General features: G+C 41.6%; 1 protein-coding gene across 1 annotated transcript; it reads left to right on the top strand.

Moving 5' to 3' along the window:
• Window positions 1-1,548: 1,548 nt before the first annotated feature.
• On the top strand, window positions 1,549-11,201 carry LOC115514578 (T cell activation RhoGTPase activating protein). The gene is made up of 10 exons (XM_030316701.1): window positions 1,549-1,694; window positions 2,301-2,384; window positions 2,472-2,525; window positions 2,829-2,895; window positions 4,388-4,554; window positions 5,228-5,389; window positions 5,872-5,981; window positions 7,385-7,580; window positions 8,377-8,491; window positions 9,100-11,201. Exons 2-10 carry the CDS (start codon window positions 2,358-2,360, stop codon window positions 10,365-10,367), a joined length of 2,166 nt encoding a protein of 721 aa, XP_030172561.1. The 5' UTR covers window positions 1,549-1,694; window positions 2,301-2,357; the 3' UTR covers window positions 10,368-11,201.
• The last annotated feature ends 404 nt before the right edge of the window (window positions 11,202-11,605 follow it).

Raw genomic sequence — 11,605 nt, 5'->3', positions numbered from 1 at the left:
TGAGGGACTTTTCAGAGAGGAAGCCTCCAGCTGGAAGCCTGAACACCCCCCACTGAAACACTGAGTTAGGGGGCAAATCTTAACTGCTCTGTGCTTCAGTTTCCTGAAGAACGCCTAATCATGACTTCCCTTTAGTGTAAAGACGATGGAGCTGTCAATATGAAAAAGTCTTGGGATTAAAGCCTTCTGGTGATGGATTAAGACACAGGTAGTTTTTAATTTTTTGTTGAAGAATAACACACATACAGAAATGTGAACATAAGACTAGGAGCACCCAGATCAAGAGATGGACCATTAGAGAGCCCTCTCTGGCCCCCAGTGGTCACTTCCCACCCCAGGGAAACTGGTAAAATAGCATAGATTGACTTCCAACAACATAGATGACTTTGCTTTGTATGCAAGATATGCTCTTTTGAGTCTGGCTTCTTTAGCTCAACATTATGTTGTGAGACCTGCCCACACTGTTGGACATAGTTATAGACCACGCATTTCATTCTCAGTTCTATGGAACACTCCACTGTGTGAAGATGTCGTAATATAGGTCACATACATAGCCTTTTAGCCATAGAAAAGACCAGAAATTTTCTCTTATCCAGAATGAGGGATCCACACATGAAGAAGAAGGAGGAGGAGGAGGGAGGGAGGGAGGAGGAGGAGGGATCCACAGATGAAGTTCACCATCTCTTTTCTTTTTTTCTTTAGAAAAGAATTAAATGTTTATTTATTTTTGAGAGAGAGAGAGAGAGCAAGCAGGGGAGGGGCAGAAAAAGGGAGACACAGGATCCAAAGCGGGCTCTGCACTGATAGCAGTCAGCCTGGTGTGGGGCTCGAACGCACGAACAGTGAGATCATGACCTGAACCGAAGTTGGATGCTTATCTGAGCCACCCAGGTGCCCCTCACGATCTCCTTTCTATTTGAAATTGATCTGATCAAAGGAATTTTTGGTTTTCCTTCCATGTCAAGACTAGAGATGGTGTTAGCAATTTTGACCAGGAGTTAGGGAAAGGAGAAGGGGGTTAATATTTTGGCAGCTGGCTCTAGGGGACTCTCTACCTAACTCCAAAGGAAACTGGTAGCGACCATTTCTCAAAAGCAGCAGCATGTCTGGAGCTTCTGGGAGGAATAACATCCTGCACCCAGAGGATGCCAGTCAATGTGTGGTAACTGATGAACAGAGTAGATGGTGGGTGGGAGGGGAGACGGCACCCAAACAGGATACAAAATAAGGGCACCTGAAATCACCACTTTACAAAATAAAATTATGTATATTACAGAATAACACAATTTCTTGTTCACACATCCCACCTGTGACATTAATCAGAGCCTTCACCTAAGAGCCATATGTCATCTTTTCCACCCCTACTAGTTTGTAGATTTTTTTTTTTTTAACTTTGAAGTGGAAGAAGAAGAAAAAGAACCAGAGCTGCCCTAAAAGGAATGAGGAAGTGAGAGCTCTCCAGTGTCTGGCTGGCTATGTCTGTGTGACAACCCATGATGTTCTTTCCGGTCTCAGTAATATTCTGAATTTCCACCTGCCCGCCCCCTCTCGTTTATAATGCAGGACACGTGAAGCCGGTCATTCAGTCTTGCCCTCTCAACCAGTGGATTAGTAGGAGCAGAGTGAAATGCTGTTTCTCCCATTTTTCACAGTCCCCCGGAGATAAGACAAGTCTGGCTGGAGACCCTCTGAGGGTGAGTACCATAAATTCACATCACTAGAGAATAAGCTAGCTAGCAAATCGCAGGTGTCTGAGAGCACCTCCGATAGAAAACAGCTGTACCACAAACACACAACATGTCATGTTACAAAGACGATGAACGCGCAAAGCTTGGCTTCAGTGTGAAGCCTGAACTTTTTTGGCATGGGAATTCCGGAAAGGTTAACTTTGTTTTGTGTTTACTACAAGTAGCATCTTGGGAATAAGTTTTTGACCCTGGGGGTTAGATGAGATCATCCATGCAGAGCACGCAATACAGTGCCTGACACATAGTGAGCTCTACCCCCCCCGCCAAAAAAAGGGGGTATATAATTATTATGTAATTATTTGTCAGATTATTTCTTGATGGGAACGGGATAAGTGAATAAGTGTGGCGTGGTAAAGGTATCAGGTTTAAATAATATAGAAATAAGTGTGTTCAGGTGCTGTCCTTAACAGCCTAAGATATCTAGTAACATACACACAGACTTTAAATGAAAACTTTTCTACCTAACAGTTTCAAACTTTGTGTTTTGGCACTGAAATCGGCCAACTTATTATGCGTCTCCCTCCTCACTCTTTCTCACGTGATTTCTCACAGGCAGAGCCAAGGACACACGGAGGGAAATTCATCGCTGGACAGTCAGCACAGACTCTAATGAAGTTGATAAGCAGTTGCAATGCCGTACGTCCCCCTCTTACATTCATTAATTCCGGTTTTCCAGAAGTCAGAGTCAAAAGATCTTTACCTAATTTTGGTTTTCTCTTTTAGGCAAAAACACTAAATGCCAATAACATGGAGACATTGATTGAATGTCAGTCAGAGGTAAGAAAGCAATTTTAAACACTTTTTATCTGCATTGTGAGAATGTGGAACACTGTGTTTTAATGGAATATTTGGATTATTTAATTACCAGAGTAGAAAATTAACATCATTCGTGCAGTACATTAAATACATTAATTGGTACCTTATAGGATGATAATCAATTGTTGATTCTAGAAGCTAGAAAAAATCAGTGGACTCTATTGACTAATTCCTAATATGAATAAAATGTTGTATGTGTATTTTATGGGGCAAGACTGGGTAGATCTCTTCAGTCATTTTTAACTAAAACAAATATATTTTTAGGGTGATATCAAGGAACATCCTCTGTTGGCATCATCTGAGGGTGAAAATAATATTTGCCAGCTAATTGGTGAGTTTTGAAAACATACTGATCTTTTATGTAAGTGCTAACAACAAATGTTCTTGGTTTGCAAAACCACAGTACTTTACTAGGAATTTTTTTTTATAAATGTTCTTTTAAAGACCGCAGAACATTAACACTTAGATGGCAGGCAGGCTCCAGCTCACCAGAGCATCAGGGCACTCTGACAGACAAGATCCTCTCTAGAGCCAACCCCCCAGCTCTTCAAGGGGTTTTTCGTGGGGTCAGATCTCCTAGGCGCTTCTGTTTTAACAATTACAGCATGCATACATATGAAAAAGAGACCGTTCCTTTTCCCTTTTCTTCCTTCTCTAGCCATCCTCTTCCACTTGCCAGTGTAGAAACATATGGCAATGCATTTGGAAAATACAGCTTTTATATTTAGGGGAAAACAAGAGAAAGAAGGAGACAGAAAAGAGAGATAGAAGGAAACTTGCGAGGTGCGATACCCGTTGCATACACATCTTCAGGCTTTTGCAAAGATAGAACATCTTGCTAATGTTTTACTGATAGTTCCCAACTGCCAGGTCTAGGTTCAAGCCTTCCTGGCAATTTGTGCCAGCGCTGTCCCAAAGCAGCCACCAGGGACATCCTAAAGGGGACTCCAGACAGCCTGTTGTAGCTCCCCCTAGTGGCTAAGTGGCTGCAGAGGTTTACCCGCCAGCCCAGCTAAGTGTCTTCAAAATGATCCTGAACAAGGTTCCACTCTTTTTTTATGGCTCGGTGATATTCCGCTGTATTTATAAACCACATCTTTATCCATTCATCTATCACTGGACACTTGGTTTGCTTCCATATCTTGGCTGTTGTAAATAATGCTGCAATAAACACAGGGGTGCGTAGATCTTTTCGAATTAGTATTTTTGTTTTCTTTGGGTAGAACCTAGCAGTAAAATCACTGGCTCATATGGTATCTCTATTTTAATTTTTTGAGGAAACTCCATACTGTTTCCCATTGTGGCTGAAATTAATGTAACATTCTACTGTCAACTATACTTCAGTTTAAAAAAAAAAAAAAGATCTTAAGCAAGTCACTTCCTCTCCTTCTAAGTTTCGTTTTTTCCACCAATGAAGAAAATTAAAATAATCTATTTCACATCAGAAATGCCCACCATAGTTATTAAGGTCAATATATTAAGATGGTTGTTTGTGATCTGCTTGGCTAGGTTTTGCTGATTTTTTGTAGCAAACAGCCAGTGAAGGGTAAAAACAGGAAAGGTGGAGACTTTGAGGAACCTTGGTGTTGATGTTTAGGGGCTGGTTGCTCTGGTGACAATGTGGTTGCTTTTTCGGTTGATTTTTCTCGATTAAAATTCACGCCCTTTGCTTTCTCAGTTTTTTCAAAATTATTCCTGCCCCCCCCCCATGACATACCATAGATGACATTAAGTGGCTGATGATATCCATTGTCTTATATGGGTCTTTATTTATTAATAAGTTAAATTTAATTTTTCTCTTTGCCTTGTTTTCCTGGCTGTAGAAATTAAGAAGAGAAAAAAGGTGCTGTCTTGGCCTTTTCTCATGAGAAGGCTTTCTCCTGTGTCAGATTTTCCTGGGGCTTCAGAACCAGAACTGAAAACGCCACTATTTGATCAGCCCTTGTCAATCATCTGCGGTGAGGACGACATACTCCCCAGACCCATCCAGGTAGTGTGCATTTACTTGTAACCTACATCAGGTTTTTGTTGGATGTGAAAGATTCTTGGGAGCTCTAAATATCATTCTCATGCTAATCTTGCTGGGGCCAGTATTTAGTTTTTTCCACTTTTGGAAATGGTGTTTCCACCTATGAGTACAGTCAGGAGAGTACCTGGCTGCTTACACTCTAGAAATTAGCTCTACTTGCCCTCCATCCTTCCATCCTCATGATCTCATGGAGTTGAGAATGCTTAAAATGTGTACCTTCTGAAAAGTCAACAGAGATGGGGTCTAAAGTGTATGATCAGAAATCCAGTGTTTATATGAAATGACTTGAAAGGAGGGAGGCCTGGAATAATTTTAGAATGTAAAAAATTAGAGCTTTCACCATTTGCCTCCTCTTAGAAAAATAGCAGAGTTGAGGGAGACAGTTGATAGCAATGGGGCTATAAAGAAAAACTGGCATTAGAGGTCTCTTGTTAACACCATCTCGGTATCATGAAGAACTAACTTTTATGGAGAAGATATTCTAGGACAGGTGAAGTTCGCTACTGTTCACATGCACCATTTTAATTATTTCTCTTACCTAAACATAGATTTTTCATGTATTAGTAGCAGCATATGGTTTCATGCATTCAAACTAAGGGTAATCATTTCCTATTCCTACCCCTCTTTCCTATAGGATATTCTCACTATTCTGTGCCTTAAAGGACCTTCCACTGAAGGGATATTCAGGAAAGCGGCCAATGAGAAAGCCCGCAAAGAGCTAAAGGAAGAGCTCAACTCTGGAGGCGTGGTGGATCTGAAAAGTCTCCCTGTGCACCTTCTGGCTGTGGTCTTTAAGGTGAGTTCACAACATTGCTGCCAAATCATCTGCAGGTGGCTCTGACACATTAATTTTCAGAAAATAAGAAATGGGCTCTTCTCCCTACAAATCAAAGTAAACTGATCCTGGAGTTTAAGTTTTTTTGGCTAAGCCTTTTATTTTCTTATATAAACATCTGTTTCTATGATCCCAGATTCCAACAGAAGGCGATACGTTAAATTCTCCCCAAATCCTGATGAGAAAAGGCACTTAGACTGTCCCATGGCCAAGTCTGTGCCCCTGAATCTGGCTGCCCCTCAGATGATGGCCTTACTGTGTGTGCGTTGTTAGGAAGTTGATGAGAGAGATTTCCCTAGAGTATTCAAATGCAAGAAGGAAGGGGGCGCAGCCTGTGTTAAGATGATCAGAGGGTCTCTGAGACAGACCAGACAAGGGGACGATGAAGATGCCAGCACATAATGTAACATAAACAGGGCAAACCATCCCCTTTCATCCTCCAGGACTTCCTCAGAAGTATCCCACTGAAGCTCCTTTCATGTGACCTGTTTGAGGACTGGATGGACGCCCTGGAGAGGCAGAATGAGGAGGACAGAATTGAGGCCCTGAAACAGTAAGTTGCCAGAGTCCTTGCCAGAGGCCAGGCCCACATGGTCTCCATTTTTTGATTCTTCACATAATTCTCTGAGTGTTTCATGAAAATTGAAGTGTTTAGGGAATCAGAATGGAATTGTTTATCTACTCCCAGAATAAAAATCACAAGGTACTTTGGAGACTCCTTTTAAAGTGGTTTTAGCCAAATGAAAGGAAGCACTTTTTCAAAGAGTGGAAAGCGCAAATCCCAAGAGGTGGGGGGTCTAAAAACGTAAGTTGTTCAAGAAGGAATGGGGCAAAATCTTAGGTGAAACCCTGAAAACACGCTAAATAGCCAAGTGTAGGAATTTGGGGGTATTCTTAACCTAATAAATGGGTGTCAGGCAAGGCAACAATTCTCCCATAAAAACATCCCCTAAGGCATAGTAGAACATAGGAAGGGAATGTTTTGATCACAAAATTCCACAGCATGTTTCATATTCGTATAATTAATCAAAATGAAAACTATATAAAAACAAATTCCAAAGACAACAAAAACAATTACATTCGTAAATGAAACTGTAACCTCTTAGTGACTAGACAATCTTAAACACCTAACTTTGAAATATCAGCTCTTTCGCCAAATGCTATGAAAGTCTATTTATTATGATTGTCCCAGGCGGCTAAATATTTCCAGGGAAATAGTTATTGAATTGAAGGCGTTAAGAGTATCTGTCCCAAATTGAAAATCCTAATATTATTAGAAGTTTCCCCTTAAAGACATAAGCTCTTTCAAATAGTAACTTCTTATGAGAAATGAAAATGGTCCCTACTTAGTCACCATTGCTTATTTTGAAAAAATGAGGCTTTATAAATCTAATTATTGTCAGTACTGATGTTGCCATTTAAGTGCTACCTTGACCATGTTTATGAACATGCCCTTATAAACTGATTTATGCTCCATAAAGGTTTCTCAGAATGGTATAAAAATGGGTCATCTTTGTGTGATGATCACAGATCAAAAAAAGTAAATGACTGTGTTCCAAAAACACCAGTCTTGCAGTGCTAGAAAGACATTCTGCCTGGCTAAATGATTACTCAACAAAACAATTTTCAAAATGTATTAAACTATGGGGTTTGTTGCAGAAGTTAAGGATTCCTAATTTGAGATCAATACAAATAATAAAGGGTTGTGTTATTGGTGTCCTTCCTAATTATAAAGACCAGTGTCTTAGGTCTTTAGGATCTCATGGTTAACCAGTTTCATGCCACGTCTGTTACCACTGGAAGTGTCTGAATAAACATTTCACAATCTTACTGTGAAAATGCACCTTCTTCATTTTAAAGGAAGTCTGGGTTAGGCAGAAACTTTCAACTTGAGATACTAAAGGGAGATAGACCATTAGCCTCCTCTAAAACCAGCCTCCCTGAACTTCATTCCAGGGTTGCAGATAAGCTCCCCCGGCCCAACCTCCTGCTGCTCAAACACCTGGTCTCCGTGCTCTACCTCATCAGCAAGAACTCAGAGATCAGTAAGATGGATGCCAGCAACCTAGCTATCTGCATTGGACCCAACGTGCTGACCCGAGAGAATGACCAACACCTGTCATTCGAAGCCCAGAAAGACTTAAACAACAAGGTTTGTTCTGGTCTATTTCTGACAAACTCCCAATTTGATCTCACTGTTTGTTTGAAAACACCAAGTGATAATAAAAAGGAATGGAGGAGGCTTCTGGGTCGCTCAGTTGGTTAAGCATCCGACTCTTGGTTTTGGCTCAGGTCATGATGTCACAGTTCATGGGATCGAGCCCCATGTCGGGCTCTGTGCTGGCAGTGTGGAGCCTGCTTGGGAATCTGTCTCTCCCTCTCTCTGGCCCTCCCTCACTCACCTGTGCACACAACAAGTTCTCTCTCTCAAAAATAAGTAAATTATTAAAAGAGAGAGAGAGAGAGAGAGGGAGGGAGAGGAAGGAAGGAGGGAAGGAAGGAAGGAAGATCCAAGTGTAAAATGCCTCTAAGTTTCTCTGACTCAAGGTCAAGTGAAATATGAAATACAAAATGCTTTTGTCATAGTTCTTCCCTCTTAGACTCATGCATTTGATGAAACAGAACAAACCTCTTGTCTCACAGGACTTGTGGATCACACGCCATCAGTCCAACTATCAGTTTGGGAAACTCCTTATTTAGATAAAAATTACTTGAAAGGAAGAGGGTTTTTTAAATCTCAAAAAAAAATGTGTGTCTCAAAGATAACTTTAATGTATATGATTTTTACCAATTTTCCACATGCTCTTCTCAAACACATAAAGATCCCTTACGCTTATTTTGGTACCTCCCTATCAGTTGACCCCCATCATATCCCCATTATTTCTCCTCTTCCTTTAAAAAAATTAAAGATAGCTTTAGGCTGACAACTTGCTTACTTTTCCTCACAGGTTAAGACATTGGTGGAATTCCTCATCGATAACTGCTTGGAAATATTTGGGGAGAACATTCCGGCACATTCCAGTACTGCTTCTGATGACTCCCTGGAACACACTGACAGTTCAGGTACAAAATGTGCTCTCGATTGATGATGACTGTGGGGGAAAGTTCATGCCAGTCTGCCAGTCCATGCCAGTAATGTAAAATATATCTGGTATTTGAAGCAACAGCTACCTACCTACACAAATCACCAAATCAAACTCATAGGACACCATTCACACGGACACCTGTTCTCAAATTTCCGTGCAGTGCCTCCTCACTCAGCTGACACTCGTTCAGCTTCTTTCAGAATCACAAAAACCTTCTAATTTTACTAAGTTAACTTCAGCTAGAGGGTTGTTTCCACATAATGGGCTATGGGTCCATTAAAATGGAATGGATCCAATGAAAGAGCCATCCAAAGGATTAATTTTTTAATTTAAGATCAACAAATTTTCATTGAAATGTCTTCTCTCTTTTCTCATTCTCCCTCATATTTCCTTTATCTGCTTCTCCTCTGCACCTCAAACTAGGAAAGAAACAAAATTTTAATGTGGCAAATTTCATATCAAGCTCCACAGTAGCTTCACCAGATTACCTAGGGCCATACTTGATACAAGTAGGGGGAATTGTACTAAAGTTTATTTCTCAGAGAAACTGAACCAGAAACTCAACTGTCCCTTAACTTCCCCCAGACATGTCAACGCTGCAGAATGACTCAGCTTATGACAGCAACGATCCTGACGTGGACTCCGGTGGTGCCATTGGCTCCCCAAATAGGCGACCCCCAGTACCTGTGGAGACGGCTGCCGGCTGGGGGCCCAGAGGCCCCCAGCTCACTTGGGAGTTGAGTCCGGAGCCCATCAGCAGCACTCTTGCCAGGCTGAAAAACTCCCTGAGTGAACTAGACAGGAGGTACTCAGAGCCCAGCCCGTCATCCTCACAGGAGAGCCTCGAGAGCCAGAAAACACACCAAAAACTAACACGAAGCGAGGAGGACGTCGCCATGGCCCAGGCAGGGGCTCATTTGGAAAGTAAGGAAACTGAAGACCCCTTTCCAGAGGAGGTGTTTCCTGCAGTGGAAGGCAAAGCCCAGAGACCACAGGACCTGAAGGTGAAGAACTCGACTCAGGGTTTGCTGTTACTGTGGGGACTAGCGCCCAAAGCCTCCTCCAGTGGCTCTCTGGATGCTTCCTCTGATGGTTCACCCGTGGCTTCTCCTTCCAGTCCCAAAAGAAATTTCTTCACCAGACACCAGTCTTTCACAAAGACAGAGAAGAGTAAGCCCAACAGAGAAATTAAAAAACACTCCATGTCATTCTCCTTTGCCTCTCACAAAAGAGTGCTGACCAAAGCCCCCAGCTGCGTGTCTGTAAAATCCAAAGGCTTTACCAGAGACCAAGTAAAGAAAGGTTTTAAAAAAGAAAGCCAGCTTTCTGGGCGGATCATCCAGGAAAACTTGTCTGAAATCCAGGGCCAAACTGCTCTAGACTTTAGCTCCACATCCTATGCCCTCTCTGTCAGGGATGTGTTCCAACAAGTGGATCAGAGAAGCCCAGGTAGTCCGCCATCTTACGAAGAGGCCATTCGGCGCCAGGCATTGGACCTCTCGGCCTACAGGGGCCAAACAGTCGGGAGCATGAGGGCCAGAATGCTCAGCCAGGATGCTGAACCTCTCCGACCTTTTCATCACGGAGGGAATTTAAGAAATACATGCAGTCAAGAGCTGCTTGACAGGCACAGACTATCTCCCAGGACTGAGAGCTGGAGACAGAGCCAGACTGTACATGTTTCTGTAGAAACAATAGGACACGTGACCGTCACAGGGAGACCTGACCTGCACCGGCCAAGAACTGTATCTGAGTCAAAACAGAAGACTAAGCTGGACCATCTAGTGCGGCAATGTAGTCAGCCGGTCTTTGAGGCTGACCAACTCCAGTATGCTAAAGAATCCTACATTTAGGACGGCAGACCAGACACCATGACATGGCTTATGGCGTCTCTGTAAATGCACAACTGTATAAAGAACTGCTTTGAACTCTGTTTTCCAAAAAGTCGAGAATAAGCTCTTTTAGAAAGGTTGTATAGAGGCCTCCCTAGAGGGGATAGCCACGCAATGGGACTCAGGCAGTGTCTGTGTGTGCCCAAATTCATGCAACATGTAGCAAGTGTATAAAATGTATTAGAGACAAGGTGTTAGGTGCAAAGATGTCTACATGAGTATGTGTGTATTTGTGAACTTGTAGTCAACCGCACTGCTGTTCTCTGCCTCCTGGGGCAGTATTTTGAACACTATTAGTGTTCAAAAATAATTTTTTCCTTTCTTTGTTGCCTCAAATGTCATCCCATTTTTCATATTTTCCACAAACTCCATTTAGGGAAAATGTTTAAATCTCTGTTAGAAGTTCCTCCAGTAAACAGCTTTGTGATAATTACCCACAATGGTAAGAAAAAAGGAGCAGACTGCAAGAACAGACTTCAGTGTTTGGAGTTATATCGAAGGCATTACAAACTCCAGTGAATGAAAAGGCCATCATTAACATTTATGAAAAATAGTGAAATGTGTTCTTTTAATCATCTCATTCTCAATTTGGGTAGATTAGCACAAATGCATTACATCAATATTAACTGATTTATAGCACTTTGAGTTTCTCTGCGGCTCAGCAATGCCTTCTCCAACAGTGTGCAGGAAACTTTATATGCATGATATGCATTGGGGATCATATACAGAACTTCAGTATAATCTCACTACAATAAATTGCCTTCCTTGTTTCAAAGTAAACATGTTCATTCTTTACTGATGTGTTGCCTTCTCTTCCTTGGTTCATAGAAACCCACTAAGAAAAGCACTCACACATTGGTCCATTCAACAAGCATCTACTGAATGTATATCCATTATTCTAGATTAATAGGCAGGCTGAGGATCTTGTCTTTAGAAAGAAAAGATAATTCCTATTCTTTGGTAGTTTGCAAAACCATAAAAATATACCTACTCAAAGCCATTTTCTCAATAGTCACTCAGAGACCAGAAAATTTAGTATGCAAATACAGGGTAATAAAACCAATATAATATTTCCTGGTTTTAGTGAATGAAACTCTTCATTACCTTCACAAACCTTGTTTTTATGATGCTCAGTTTGCTTATTCACAAACATAATGGTAAAAATATTTGTCATATGTTAGAACTTTAAAGCTCAATGA

This window comes from Lynx canadensis, chromosome B2 (assembly GCF_007474595.2).
Source record: "Lynx canadensis isolate LIC74 chromosome B2, mLynCan4.pri.v2, whole genome shotgun sequence".
NCBI classification, from domain to species: Eukaryota; Metazoa; Chordata; class Mammalia; order Carnivora; family Felidae; genus Lynx; species Lynx canadensis.
The sequence above is the reverse complement of the archived record's forward strand: the minus strand, read 5'-3'. Positions and strand labels throughout refer to the sequence as shown.